The sequence below is a fragment of the Leucoraja erinacea genome, chromosome 6, assembly GCF_028641065.1.
Source record: "Leucoraja erinacea ecotype New England chromosome 6, Leri_hhj_1, whole genome shotgun sequence".
Lineage (NCBI taxonomy): Eukaryota > Metazoa > Chordata > Chondrichthyes > Rajiformes > Rajidae > Leucoraja > Leucoraja erinaceus.
The window spans coordinates 58,888,055-58,903,776 of NC_073382.1; the positions used below are offsets into that span (position 1 = coordinate 58,888,055).

At 42.4% G+C, this 15,722-nt stretch overlaps 2 protein-coding genes across 3 annotated transcripts in view; one reads left to right on the plus strand and one right to left on the minus strand.

The window, feature by feature from the left end:
- The window catches only part of LOC129698199 (TBC1 domain family member 8), an 88,240-nt gene extending 85,203 nt beyond the window's left edge, over positions 1-3,037 (plus strand). Inside the window, 2 exon segments of the mRNA XM_055637160.1 lie at positions 1,230-1,324; positions 2,490-3,037. Of these exon segments, the coding sequence (XP_055493135.1) occupies positions 1,230-1,324; positions 2,490-2,906 (512 nt within the window). The 3' untranslated portion in view covers positions 2,907-3,037.
- Positions 3,038-3,110: 73 nt separating this feature from the next.
- Positions 3,111-12,149, minus strand: rpl31 (ribosomal protein L31). Of its 2 annotated transcripts, none has more exons than XM_055637162.1 (5): positions 12,032-12,149; positions 11,255-11,361; positions 8,795-8,920; positions 4,972-5,084; positions 3,111-3,179 (listed from the first exon to the last, which is right to left on the minus strand). In XM_055637162.1, the coding sequence occupies exons 2-5, from the start codon at positions 11,359-11,361 to the stop codon at positions 3,148-3,150; spliced, it is 378 nt and encodes a 125-aa protein (XP_055493137.1). In that variant the 5' UTR covers positions 12,032-12,149; the 3' UTR covers positions 3,111-3,147. The 2 variants fall into 2 exon arrangements, with proteins under 2 accessions (XP_055493137.1, XP_055493136.1); XM_055637161.1 differs by having other exon boundaries at positions 11,960-12,110.
- Between the last annotated feature and the right edge of the window lie 3,573 nt (positions 12,150-15,722).

The following is a 15,722-nucleotide window of genomic DNA, read 5'->3' on the forward strand; positions in this document are numbered from 1 at the left end:
CCTTTAATATATCGACTGACTTTGCCTCCACAGCCTTCTGTGGCAAACAATTCCAGATTCACCACCCTCGGGCAAACAAAATTCCTCATCTCCTTCCTAAAATAACGTCCTTTAATTCTGAGGCGATGACCTCTAGTCCTAGACTCTCCCACTAGTGGAAATGTCCTCTCCACATCCACTCTATCTAAGACTTTCAGTATTCTGTACGTTACAATGAGGTCCCCCCTCATTCTTATAAACTCCAGCGAGTACAGGCCCAGTGTCGTCAAATGCTTATCAAATGTTAACCTACTTATTCCTGGGATCATTCTTGTAATCCTCGTCTGGACCCTCTCCAGAGCCAGCACATCCTTCCTCAGATTCATGGGCGGTAACGGTGGAGCAGTAGTAGTTACTGCCTTACAACGAACGCAGCACCGGAGACCCGGGTTTGATCCCGACTATGGGTGCTGTCTGTACGGAGATTGTACATTCTCCGTGACCTGTGTGGTTTTCCTCCGAGATCTTCGGTTTCTTCCCACTCCAAAGACGTACAGGTTTGTAGGTTAATTGGCTTGGTAAATGTAAAAATTATCCCTAGTGGGTGTAGGATAGTGTTAATGGGTGGGGATGGCTGGTCGGCACGGACCAGGTGGGCAGAAGGGCTCTTCTCTGTCTACTCACCCAACCTATCCAAGTCCTACTGCAGAGTCCGTGCTTTCTCTACACTACCTGCCCCTCCACCTATTTTCATATCATCTGTATACTTGGCCACAAAGCCTTCAATCCCCACATCCAAATCATTAATATACAACGTGAAGAATATTGGCTCCAGCACCGAGCCCTGCGGAACTCCGCTTGTCACTAGCAGCCGACCAGAAAAAGCCCCCTTTATTGCTATGCTTTGCCTTCTGCCAACCAGATATCTGTGTTAATATCTGAACTTTGATACCTTGGGCTCTCATCTTCCTTAGCAGCCTCCCATGTGGCACCTTATCAGTATCATTATTTGCTCCATTGGTTATATTACGTGCATGCATTTGGTGAGAACGTCTCTGATTCACTCTTAAGTTTGCTCAGGATGTTTGATGCTGGTATAAAGCAATCACATCCACCAGTTCAAGGTGTTAGATACATGATAGCCTTTAAAATGTCCAGGTTAGGTGAAGCAAATCGACGAGAATCGCTGTTGTTGTGCTGCTAAATTTGGGGTTTTTGCCTTCTTTAATTATGGGTCTCTCCTCCAAAAGGTGAAGCAATTGATCACCAACGCCAATTGAAAAAAATGCTTGAAGACTTAGTTAAGAGTAAAACAGCCTCAAAAGATCTTTCTCTGATGAGCCAGGTACGTTTATCTTTGTATATAAAAATCTCAACTTTACCAGTGTGGACAGAAAATACGGCAATAATTATGTTGAAAATCCTGTTTTTAAAAACAATAGTTGCTTGGTGCTTTGTGAAAAGAACTTATTCGAGGATCCAAATCTGCTTGTTTTAAACCCACTTTTAATCTCAAGCTTAACCACCAAATATTTGTTTCCTTTTAATCCTAAAATGCAATTATTTATTCTCTTGTAGAACTATCACTGCACTAAATACAAACATCAACCTCTCCCCCCCCCCCCCCCCCCCCCGCTCTCTCTCCACGTCTTCTTCTTGCGCAGGGCGTGAACACCCTAAAGTTGTAGGTCTATTTGTTTGTGCACATCAGGTTGATTGCATTAGTCGAAACAGGGTGGACCACATGAAGGTTGCAATCTCCCACCCCTCCACATTTAACTTATCCCACTTGATCAACTTTCAAATCAATCCCAATATTGTACTCATCCTACCGCTGGTGTTCTAAAACTTCTCACACTGCTCCTGCACCTATCTATATCTTCCAATGTGCTTTTCACTATAGCAAGATGCACAATAAACTAGAGTACAAATGAAGTCCACATTCTTAATAACTCCCTGTAAACAGGAGCTGTGATCTCCAATGTAGTGTTTCTCACCCATGAATGCCCACATAAATGCCAAATACAATGTATGTCTTGCACAGGGCCAATTCTTGTGTTCTCTGATCTGAGTTTTACCTTGCACAAGCAGCCCTACAATCATATCTGAAACAGACATGAATTACCGAGGTCTGGAGAAAACGGCAGACTTGACCTCCCTATCTTTACTGTAGGAATACAACAAAAGTATTTATTTACAAAGCTATTCAAATGTTGCAAAACTGAAAATGTCATCTGTACCCATTACTACGAGCCTGCAGCTAATTGAATGTTAATAGAAACAACATTTTGATCAGTAATTTTTTGGGGGGGACCTGCGTATGTTACTGTGAATTAATTTAATTTCCATGATTTGAGCAGGAGCAAAATAACAAACTCCATTCTTTCATGGTCGCATAAATATTGTAATGTGCATGCATAGGACGCGGGAAAAAATGAGTCGGGCACCCATATTCCAGATGGAAATTAGTTTTGGATTTGGTATTATATCTTGCATTTGATTTCCTGCAGAGAGATTTCATCCAGTTTTGCAAGTCATTGTACAGTATGTTTCGAGAAGACCCCGAGGAGAACAATCTTTACCAAGCTATTGCAACCGTCACTACTCTTCTACTTCAGATTGGCGAAGAAGGTCAAAGAACACGCAGTTCAAGCAGCTTGTCTGAACTGACTAGTTCTAAAGAATCAGAGCTGCTAACGCCCACTGATGCAGCAGACTCTGTGTTTGAAGAGGATCTACACATGAATAATAATCCACTGTCACAGCCTGATGATGACTGGAGTGTGTCTTTTGAGCAAATTTTGGCTTCCCTACTGACTGAGCAAAGCCTTGTGAACTTTTTTGAGAAATCAGTGGCTATAAAAAGTAAACTTCTCCATGCTAAAGCAAATCAATACCAACAGAGAATTAATCTGACTATCCACTAACCGAGGGAATTTGTTTCAGCGCTGGCAGTTGAAACTTAGTTTTAGTATAAACTTCTGTTGTCCTGTGTGTTGGGGCTAATGTCAAATTTAATGATAGTTTGTGCACTTTTGAATAAATTCATTTTTGTATATTTTGTGTCTGCATGTGATTTCAATTTGATAGTTGTACGTCATAAATGTATTAAACAATCAACCAGGCAGAAAATCAAGTTACTGTTTATTTTTTTAAACAATCGGGGGTTCAGTTTTCATCAACATTGACTGTCTGTAAACCTGCAAAACAAAATGCATGTATTTCAGATATCGAAGATGTTACATCAACCTTTTATGTCATTGTCAATTGTAGATTATCTAATAAACATAGAACATAAAACAAGTATAGCACAGGAACAGGCCTTGTGTCCCAGATCTGTATTGAAAGTGATGTCAAGACCAACTCTTGTCTCCTGGTTTGTGCCAATCCATGTCTCATGCTGCTATTGTATCTGCTTCCACCACCAGACCTTCATCACCCTCTTTAAATTTGTTCCCTGTGCATCTCCTTTAAACTTTGCCCTTCTCTTAAACCCATGCCATCAAGCATTTGATATTTCCATCCTGGGGGAAAGGGTTCTGACTGTACCCTATCTATGCTTCTTTATATATATTTGTCAGGTCACCTGCTCAACTTCTGGTGTTCCAGAGAAAACAATCCAAGTCTCTCCCTGTAGCTAATATCCCCTAATCCAGGCATCATTCCATTAAACCACCTCTGCACCCTTCAAAACCCTACACATGCTTCCTGACTCTTATACTTAACATTCTGACAAATGAAGACAAGCACTCTACTGACTTTCTACTTATGTTGCCACTTTCAGGGAGAAAAGGACTTGGACTCCACAATCCCTCTTGACATCAATGCTGTTAAGGGTCTTGCCATTAACTATATACTGTTACTTTCAACCTCCCACTAGCTCAGTTTAAATTCCACCTGACATTTATCTGCTCATGTCCAATTTATATCCTTACTTTGACTGCCTTCCTTAGTGTCAAGGGTTTTTTATTATCATAGGAACTAAAACAGAACAATGAACTTCTTTCTTACGGCAGCACAAGAGTTTTGTAAATACAGTACAATAGATAATAATAAATGTGCAGTAAATAAAAAAATTATGTTAAAAATCCCACATCCCCAGCAATCTTGGGGTCATCTACAAACGTACTAACTAACCCATCAATATTTATGTCCAATAATGATAGATCTTATTTCCTGTTGTCAGCTAATGTTTCAAAAGTATTTAAAATCCTCTCAACCACCATGGAGTATCCCATAACATTTTCTTTCATAGAAACAGAATGATTTGATACTGGTAGTAATAGAAACATATGAATCACCAAATTTGTATTTAGCAGATACCTATTGTCACTGCAGGGCTTATGTTAAAATAGGGATGGTTGATTGAAAATCCAGGCTATCTCAATTACTAAATCTGTAGCAATGCTGTAACTGAGGACATAATTCTCTTAAGTGGCAGCACATTGTTTAAGTACCAATAACTTTACCAAAAGTGGTATGCAATTTAATAAAATTTTGCCTGCATTGGGTAGCTGATGGAAAATTAGCACGAGACACAATACTGGTTCAAACAGTACCCAATGATGTCAATACCCTTTAGTTCAAAATAAATTATGGTCATTTGTCTTGTTACTACCAGGGAAGTAACCCAATCCGCTAGAAAAGGGGATTCATTTGTGGGAAGACTATAATGATTCTGAAGCAAGATTAGTACATAACCTGATTCTGAACTAACTAATCTAGAGATTATTTTATGTGACAAGATTCATTGAATTGATTATCTTACTTTAAACACCCATGATCAGAATGATAACCAATTCAACGCTACCCTTCATCCAAGCAAAGTTACTCATCAACATTGCAGGGAAGTGGTCTGCAATTCACTCTTAAGTGTGTTATTTTAGGTTTGAAAAGGGTGGGGACTTGTGTTTTACAGTATATCCATAAATTATTGAAAGGGGAAAATACATGGCAATCAAATATCTCTACATCGCAAACATAAAATCTCACCTTTGTATGACGTAACAGGAACATAGGTTACCAACGTGTAGAGTTTGTTAGGAGAGTCTTCATCCTCATTACGTTTTCTAGACAAACGCACTCGAATGCGATATGGAACATTCCTGCGAAAAAAACAATTTATATCAGCATTTCTTATTGCAAAGTCTAAATCAGGCTTAGGTGAAGCAGTTTGAAAAACTGGACCATTTGAGGCTGCAGATATTAATGTATTGTAATTTTAAACTAAACTGTAAATAGGTTAAGGTTGCTTACTTTTTAACTGGTGGGAGTGAAAAGATCCAAAACACAAACTGCTGGTTAAGCAGCACTCGTGGAAAAAGAGTTGAAATTAACTTTCCAACATTGTTTTCACCACCTGTATTATTAATATAGTTTGTTGATTTTTAAAAAATACAATGTCAGTTTGCCACTCTAATGACCTAAAGAACGGTTGACATTCGGAGTCCAGGCAGAGTACTGATTGCACCACTTATAACACTGCATGTTAAATCTTCACCTCTGCACAAATACATACTGCATTTGTTTGTTTAACCTGGATTCTAATTCTAACCAATAGTATAAAATCAGCCACAAACACAAAAGTGAGCAAATTACTAAAACTCAAAATGACGAACACTTCCAAGTGTACAGAACCAGAATTATGTATTTTCATTACAATTGGCGACACAAAACTGTGGCACAAGAATGTAAATGTAATTTAAGGACCATACAACCTGGGGAGATCCAGTTACCAATCTAATATTCTGAAAGGTGGTTGGTCTCAAATCTTACATTACATTTGAGAGGAAATAATTCATTGGAAACAATCATAGAACAATTCCTCAGACTGATCAATCTGAAGAAGGGTTTCGGCCCGAAACGTTGCCTATTTCCTTCGCTCCATAGAAGCTGCTGCACCCGCTGAGTTTCTCCAGCATTTTTGTGTACCTTCGATTATCCAGCATCTGCAGTTCCTTATTAAACACATAGAACAATTCCTCTCTCACTCAATTTGAGTACATGCAGCAAAGAGCTGAGAAACAATAAGTTGACCCGTTATAGATAGACACATAAAGCTAGAGTAACTCAGACAGCATCTCTGGAGAAAATAAATAGGTGACGTTTCGGGTCAAAACTCTTCAGACTGAGAGTCGGGAAAGAGAAACAAGAGATATAGAAGGTAATGTAGGGTAATCATTGTTACTTTTTTTTTGCATATCTAACCATATAACCATATAACAATTCCGTGCTGTAATTGTTATATGGTTAGATATGCAAAAAAAAAGTAACAATGATAAGGAAACAGTTTGTCAGCTGTGTGCTAGGTGAAAATGAGTACAGACAATGAGACTCAACAAGACGGCTTTGAAGCTGATACAACTTGGGTGAGGGGGGGTGCAAGGGTTACTTTGGGTTAGAAGTGTTTTCCTCTGTGATTCCTTGCTTGAACAACTATGTTCTAAATGGTATAATTCAAATTTCAATTACCATTTACACCAACCAACAGTGCACATACAGGGTTACACAGAAAAGCCCACATACAAGCACATACATACATTTGCTTAGTCTATTTTCTAGTCGGACCACATCAGTTTACAGCCTTTTCATTCAATGCTGAGATTATGAAACGTGGAAGCCAATTTTCACACAGCAAACATCTAGAATTATGCTACAATAGGAAACATATTTTAGCTGGACATATAATAAATATATTTGTCACAAAAAATAAAATAAATTAGAATGTTGTCAGGACCTGTTATAGGGAGGTTGGGTAGGCAAGGAATTTATTGCTAGTATAAAATCATGACACAGACAAGGTAAATGCTCAGTCTTTTTCCCAGGGAACTTTATTTATTTATCCCACGAGGGAAATTGATCTGCCAACAATCATAAAATACACGAAACATGAAATTAAAGTGACGAGTGGAAAGGATTGGGGATGTGGAAAGATTTGGGATGTGGTCCGTCTATCCCATGACAGAAGGGGGAGGAGTTATATAGTTTGATAGCCACAGGGAAGAAGGATCTCCTGTGGCGTTCTGTCCTGCATCTTGGTGGAACCAGCCTGTTGCTGAAGGTTCTCCTCAGGTTGACTCGTGTGTCATGGAGGGGGCGAGCTGTATTGTCCAGGATGCTCCGCAAAAACTACAGGACACAAGTTTAATGTAAGAGGGGAAATATTTAAATAGGAGCTGAGGGGCAACTTCTTCATGTAGAGGTTATTGCATATATGGCACAAGCTGCCAGAGAAAGCGATCCAGACAGGCACAATCACAATTAATAGACATTTGGATGCATGTGCATTGGAAGAATGGTTAAGAGGTCCAAATGCAGACAAATGGGACTAACTTGGTCAACAGAGTTGGGTTGTAGTGTCTGTTTGGTGATCTCGTTATTAACTGAGGGACAACTACCCCATTCATAGTGCCGTCCTCTTGTTGCCAGGACTTAGAAGGGCTGGGTCTAATTGGACTTTATTCCTTGGAGTGCAGGCGGATGAAGGGTGACCTTACAGAGATGTGTAAGTTCATGAGGGAAATAGGGTAAGTGCAGTCTTTTATGCAAACTAAAGAAATCAAGAACCAGAGGACATAGGTTTAAAGTGAGAGTAAAAGTTTAAATAGGAACTTGAGGAGCAACTTTTTCATACAGAGGATGGTGGTAATATGGAACGAGCTGCCAGATGAGGTAGTTGAGGCAGGTAGTATAATAACATTTAAAAGACATTTGGACAGGTACGTGGTGGATAGGAAAGGTTTAGAGGGATATGGGCCAAACGTGAGCACGAGAAACAATAGATGAGACAGTTTGGTCAGCATGAGCAAGTTGGGCCAAAGGATCTGATGCTGAGCTGTATGACTCTATATTCAAAGAAGGTGTTGAATGTCTCACCCAAAATGCAAGGGTATATACATTTAAATGAATACTGTTACCCCAGCACAATCAGAATTATGGTGCGGGACAAGATTTTTTTGGACCGTACGATACTAATACCTAAAATGCATTAATATAGATTTTTTTTAATGACTCAACTACAAAAAGAGAGAATTTGTTTGTCAGACATAAGATATAGTTGGGGAAACTTTTCATTGGCTGGCATGAGGACCATCACCCCTAAATGTAGCCAATACAATGCAGAAATCTCAAACTTTGCTATATACAAGGACACCAATCAAAGAACCCAAAACATAACGATATTACAAAGTTACATTAATACTTCTCAGATACAGTGCAGAAACAGGCACTTTGGTCCACGCCAACCAGCAATCACCCCTTTCACAAGCATTATCCTACACACTTTACAATTTCACCAAAGCCAATTAACCTACAAACCTCTACATATAACCATATAACAATTACAGCACGGAAACAGGCCATCTCGGCCCTACAAGTCCATGCCGAACAAATTTTTTTCCCCTTAGTCCCACCTGCCTGCACTCGTACCATAACCCTCCATTCCCTTCTCATCCATATGCCTATCCAATACATTTTTGGAATGTGGGAGGAAACAGGAGCACCCATAGAAAACCCACGTGGTCACAGTACACATACAAACTCTGTACAGACAGCACCCGGACGGAATGAACCCGGGCCTCCAGCACTGTAAGGTAGCAACTATATTGCTGTACCACTGTGCCATCCTTACGCTGTTACAAACTTGGTTGCACTACATTAAAAGATGGAAGTCGATTCAATAGTAATTTTCAAAAGGAACTTGACCAAATTCAAGGATAAAAGAAAGTGTCAGAAGAATAACAACGGACTTGCTCTGAACTATTACTGAATGACCGAGCTAACTCAAACAAAGAATTATTTGCAACCACTCACATACCTTACACCTTTTGCCCAAACAGCCTTGTTTAGACGAGTATCAATGCGGACATCAGGGGTCCCCATTTCCTTCACAGCAAATTTTCGGATCTCCTTAATGGCGCGTGGAGCACGTCGCTTAAAGCCGCTTTAAAAAAAAAGTTCTAAATTATTAGTTCACCAACTAGAGTCCACATTGTTAATATTATAACTAAGTACACATTAAAACCACTGCAGCCTCCAATCTAGTGAAACTATTCACTGCCCATGTTCTATTTATGACAAATTTTAGAAGCACCAACAACACGTCAAAAGAAATACTGAATTTGAAGAACTACTAACCCATATTTAAGATACCAGCAAAGAATCCCAACTTCATTGTGTATATACGGTAATTTGAGAACAGTAAATCCACAGCCCCCAGTCCAATTATGCACTATATTGTGAAAGGCAGCAGGAAAAATTAAATATTAAATCAATGGGGGTGGACAAATGGACAAACATCACTCCCTAAACTCTCTCTTGGCAGCTTCACAAACTTACTTGACACTAAACATCCATAATAACATTGCTCCAGCCTATGTACCCTTCTGGATAGCGAGTGCCTTCCTGCCTGATCTGTAAGCTTAAGGTAATTCAAAATTACTGCAAAAGTCCAACTGAACACAATAACCCACTTGACAAACTCTCACTAGCCACATTTGTTTATCAGCCCATCAAAACTTATTTTAAAAATGTGGATCTTCTTGTTTGAACAGCTCCCATGGTCTCACTCTGCACAAATCCAATGCAGGCCGCTCATGAATTATACAATTATTTCACTCCACCAGTGACACATATGCAATTGGCCATTGAAGTCCCAAGCTCTGGAATTTACTCAAATTCTCACCACCTGGTTTGTTGTAAGTTTACTGTTTTGGCTAAAATTTCAGTAATTGTCCCAACAGTTCATGACTGCTTCTGTATCAATTTAAACAAACATGTTCTTTTGCAGCTTTGGGGCATTTTGGGACATTGCGAATGTGTACGAACACTAAATAGAGTGGTAAAGATTAGAATATTCCGAGATTTAAAAGATTCAAAGATTAGGCTGGGATGGCTCTGAAATGTTGAAGTGTGAGAGGGGACATGTGCAAAAAATCCCCAGGGGTCTTGATAGTCAAGGAAATTTTTTTGCCGAGGAACACCATTTACAAATAATAGGTTATCTACTTACGAACGAATGGGCTGATTTATTTGAGGGTCTTTGCAACTCAAAATAGTCTCTAAATATTCAAAGTCAAAACATTGATAGGGAAAACATCGGGAATGGAGAAAGATCATGGCGGAAAGGTGAAAATACATCCAGGCACCCCCAGAGTCTAAACAAATTGTGTGCAGAATACAAAGTGGGTCAGGCAGCATCTCTGGAGGACATGAAAGGGGACATTAAATCCTCTCGCCTCCAAAACAATGGTTCAATGGTACTTTACTGCCGCATGCACCTAGGTAGTCAGATGCCTTATTGCATACAGTGCAGTAAAATCTTTACTATATATATATAAATCCGGACTCACAATGCCAAGGGATTTTGGATGCTTTGCAGCCGCTAAATCTGGACCCAGCAGGTTTAGAGGCAGGGTGGGCGGGTTTTGCCGTAATCAGAGGGTTTAATAAAAGTGAGAAACACAAGGTGGAAGATGTCGATGACTCCAGGGGAGGAGGAAGGGGGAGTGATGGAGCGGACAAAGTGACAACCGACAGGAAGAATCGGCAGCTGGTGAGAGAGGAGGTAGCCCCACGGTAACGGAGCATGTCCTGTCAGTGACGGTACCCTGAAGTGCAGTCGGCCAGGGGCAACAACGCGAGCCACATCGACCGCAGCGTCAACCGGACGGCGCAGCAGCTGGTGAAGAAGGACTCGCTGGTACAGACATGCAGCATCGGCGCCAAGTTTTATGGTGAAATGACAGAAAGTGCTGGAGTAACTCAGCAGGTAACAGAATCAGTCCTAAGATGACCCACGACTTGAAGTCACCTATCCACGTTCTCCAGAGATGCTGCCTGCCCCAGAGTTATTCCAACACTTTTGTGTTATTTTGTGCATTAATCTTCATATCTTTGTTTCTAGCTAGTTTTAAGGTGATTCCAACCTTCATAGAATCTGACATGCACAAAGGTTTACTGAACACAACCCTTGTGAAAGTCGGGGAGTGTCAGTACAAGAGTTCATAAGTGACAGTAGCAGAATTAGGCCATTCAATCCATCTCCTGCCTTCTCGTACTCTACCCCTTACACCCGTACTAATCAAGAATCTATCTATCTCTGCTTAGAGTGTAGGAATAGTAGATTATACTATCTCTTCAGTTTTTCACTCTTAACTAGTTCTGACCCAAGGTCTTCGACCTGAAACGACAACAATGTTTCCCTTTTGACAGATGCTACAAGATTTGTTGAGCGTTTCCAAGATGTTCTTACAATTGCTTTATTCTCTTTACTTACATGCCGTGGATGCGCTTGTGCACATTTATGGTGTATTCCCTGGTCACCACCTCGTTGATGGCAGAACGACCTTTCTTTTTTTCTCCTCCTTTCTTTGCTGGGGCCATCTGTGGAGAGAAGGAGAATTGGGGGCAGCGATCAGAGCCGATTAAACACACGCTCCGCCGCGGGGGTTAAAATGTCCAGCTTTCACACGGTGCCCCGTTACAACCCCAGACCAGCCCAGAGACCGGGGTGTCGGCGACACGTCCTTGCAGACAGGTGGAGCCGATGGCGTACTCGAGCTCGGCGCCCGCTAGAGGTCCAGGCCCGTCTGTCCCTGGACACTGCTCGGCCCCGGCCGTCACTAGAGGCGAGACCCAGGCCCGGCCGTCACTAGGGGCACCGGCCCAGCCGTCACTAGGGGACCAGGCCCGGCCGTCACTAGGACGCTGCTCGGCCCCGGCCGTCACTCGAGACCCAGGCCCGGCCGTCACTAGGGGCCCAGGCCCGGCCGTCGCTAGGGGCCCAGGCCCGGCTGTCGCTAGGGCTCCAGGCCCGGCCGTCACTAGGGGCCCAGGCCCGGCCGTCACTAGGGGCCCAGGCCCGGCCGTCACTAGGCCCAAACCTGCCACATCAGTCGGACCTCAATCCCTCAGCCGAGGGACGGCACCGGGCGCCGGGGAGAGCGCAGCTCGGTCCACGTATCCCTGATCTCCACATTACCGTGGCCTGCGGGCTCCAGGCCGGCCGGATGGACGCGGATGGCGGCGGCTCTGTTCAGTCGCTCCTACTTACTCTGCCGGGGAAATGTCGGAAAGGAAGGAGCGAGGATCGGAGGCGGCGCCAAGACTCGGGGGGAGGAGGGACGTCCGGTGTCAGTCAGACTGATGGAGGGACGTACACTGCCTGAACTTCATGTATATATTGGTTAGATTATATATTAATTTATATATTTAGTAATTTATATATTTATATCTATAGTTTAGTAAATACACACACACACACATATATATATATTTATTATATATATACACACACATATATATATATGTTTATTTTATATATATATATATATATATATATGAACTATAGCTATAAATATATACATTCATAATATATTAAGATATAAATTAATACTGTACTATAGATATACTAATTCATTTGTTCTTTGTACCATTTCATACCTCATACCCCTCTGACTCTCAGTCTAAAGGTCTCGACCCGAAACATCACCATTTCTCCAGAAATGCTACCTGACCCATCTTTCTCTCTCTCCATATATATATAGAGTAGATTTACAAAATGCTGGAGCAACTCAGCAGGTCAGCCAGCATCTCTCGATCACAGTATATATGCACACATACTGAGATCGCAAGATGCTTAACAGACAATAGACAATAGGCGCAGGAGTAGGCCATTCGGCCCTTCAAGCTAGCACTGCCATTCAAAGTGATCATGGCTGATCATCCCCAATCAGTACCCCTTTCCTGCCTTCTCCCTATATCCCCTGACTCCACTATCTTTAAGAGCCCTATCTAACTCTCTTGAAAGTATCCAGAGAACCGGCCTCCACTGCCCTCTGAGGCAGAGAATTCCACAGACTCACAACTCTCTGTGTGAAAAAGTGTTTCCTCATCTCCGATCTAAATGGCTTACCCCTAATTCTTAAACTGTGACCCTGGTTCTGGACTCCCCCAACATCGGGAACATGTTTCCTGCCTCTAGCGTGTCCAAACCCTTAATAATCTTATATGTTTCAATGAGATTCCCTCTCATCCTTCTAAATTCCAGAGTGTACAAGCCCAGCTGCTCCATTCTCTCAGCATGTGACAGTCCCACCATCCTGGGAATTAACCTTGTGAACCTATGCTGCACTTCCTCAATAGAAAAAAGAGTACTATGTTTACATATCTGTTGAGCTGCTGATGTAAAAAATTCATTATTTCTAGATATATGACAATAAAACAAGTGGCATTTCAGATTCAGATTCAGATTCAATTTTAATCTCCCTTGAAGAGCGACATAGCAAACGATTTGAATAAATAATAATAAGTGTCCGGGGGGGGGGGGGGGGGGGGGGGGGGGGCCTAATGAGTGATCGTGGATGCAATGACAGTGCTGACCGAGGTAAGTTGTTTTTACGATGACAGCTGCCGGGAAGAAGCTGTTTGTTGCGGTCTCGACCTGTGGACTGAGGTTCGGCAAAGGAACTGAGACCTGTAGCGCCTCCACAAATGCTGGAGTAGGGCGGGAAACAGTCCATGGTTGGGGTGAGAGCATAGCAGTCTTAACTTGAAGCGATGCTGAGCGCCCTCCGCAGACAGCGCTCCTGCTTTGGACAGACTCAATGAGCTTGGGGAGCGAATGGACCGGTGATTTTGCGTTGGGCAATTTTTTCACCACACCCTCTACAATGCCTTCCGAAGCTGGTCGGAGACAGAGCAGTTGCCATACCATAAACTGTGATGCAGTTGGTAAGGATGCTCTGTGACTGGGCGATGGTGCAAAACACAGTGCTGTAGAAGTTCACCAGGATCTGAGGAGACAGATGGACCTTCTTCAGTCTCCTCAGGAAGAAGAGACGCTGATGAGCCTTCTTGATCAGAGTAGAGGTATTGTGGGTCCAAGAGAGGTCATCGGAGATGTTGACTCCCAGGAACCTGAAGCTAGAAACACGTTCCACCTCCGTCCCGTTAATGTGGATGGGGGTATGCGTGCCGCCTCTGGACTTCCTGAAGTCTACAATGAGCTCCTTGGTCTTCTTGGAGTTAAGGGCCAGGTTGTTGTCAGCGCACCATGCTGCTAAGTGCTGGACCTCCTCCCTGTAGGCCAGCTCATCGTTGTTGCTGATGAGGCCAATCACCGTTGTATCATCATTTTGTGCTATGTACAAAAAGATGACACTACTAAGTACAACAGTGACACTAAATTTTCTCAAGAGATAATACCTATCCTGCTGAGTTACTCCAGCATTTTATGCATCGGGTCGGGACCCTTCTTCTGACTGATTGTAGTAATGGGTGAGAAAGCTGGAAGACTGGTGGGGACGGTATAAAGCCTAATGAGTGATCGGTGGAAATGCAATGAACTGCAGATGCTGATTTACTTTCTTTAAAAGAAGAAAGGGCTGAAGTAACTCTTTTTACGTCTATTATTGCTGGAATCTCTGGAGAACCTGTTTGTTGCGGTCCCTGAGTGGATACAGGTGAGGGTTTTGTGTAGGAAGGAACTGCAGATGCTGGTTTAAACTGAAGATAGACACAAAATGCTGGAGTAATTCAGCGGGACAGGCAGCATCTCTTGAGAGAAGGAATGGAGAGAGGAAGAGAACCTCCAGAGCAGGCTTAACTTGAAGAGATTTTGCAGTGGACCAGAGAAGTGCAGACACAATGAACAGGAGATCCCGAAATCCTGCATAGAAGGCAAAGTGCTGAAGGAGCTTGGCTGGTCTGGCAACATTTATGGAGGGAATGGACAGGCGGCTTTTTGGGCCTTCAGATAGGCCTTCTCTTTCACCCACAACGAATGCTACCTGACCCGCTGAGTTCCTCCAGAAGCTGGTCTTTTGAGAAACTTGATGTTGCATTTCATAAACAATAAATAAAAAATATCCGGATGGAGAGGGTTCTGTGACTGGGCACACCAGATACTGGAACCTTGATCAAAACACAGTGCTGGAGGAACTGCAGGTCTCGAGCAGCTTCTGTGGAGGGAGATCGTCAGGCTATGTTTCAGGAAGGGACTCTTCTTCAGACATGCTGCATCTGTAGGGAATCGCCTGTTCATTCATCCACTGATGTTGTCTGACCTGTTGAGTTACTCCAGGACTTAGTACTTTCATTAAGATTCCAGTGTTTGCAATTTCCTGTGTCTCTGGACTTCATCTGTAGTCAGTCTAAAGAAGGGTCCTGTTCCAAAAACATCATTGGCTAAGGGAGTGTCTTGTATCCCTCCATTCCCTGCATATCCATGTGCCTATCTAAAAGCCTCATAAACACCATCATCATATCTGCCTCCATCACTACCCCCGGCAGTGCGTTTCAGAATCCCACCACCTTCTGTGTAAAAAAAAACGACCCCTCCCAACATTTCCTTTAAATGTTGTCTCTATTACTTTAAAGCTGTGCCCACTAGTCTTTGACATTTCCGCCACAGGAAAAAAGTTTTGACTGTCTATCCTATCTATGTATCTCATAATTGAAAATGCTATCATATCTTCCCTCAACCTCCAGTGTTCTAAAGAAAACGATCCCAGTTTGTCCAACCTCTTCTTGTAATTAATACCCTCTAATACAGGCAGCATTCTCGTAAACCTCTTCTGCAGCCTCTCCCAAACTTCCATATCCCTCCTGTAATGGGAGACCTGAACTGCATTTAATATTCCAAATACGGCAGCACCAAAGCCGTAAATAACAGCATCATGACTTCCTGACTTTTATGCTCAGTGCCCCGACCAATGAAGGCAAACATATCATACACCTTCTTT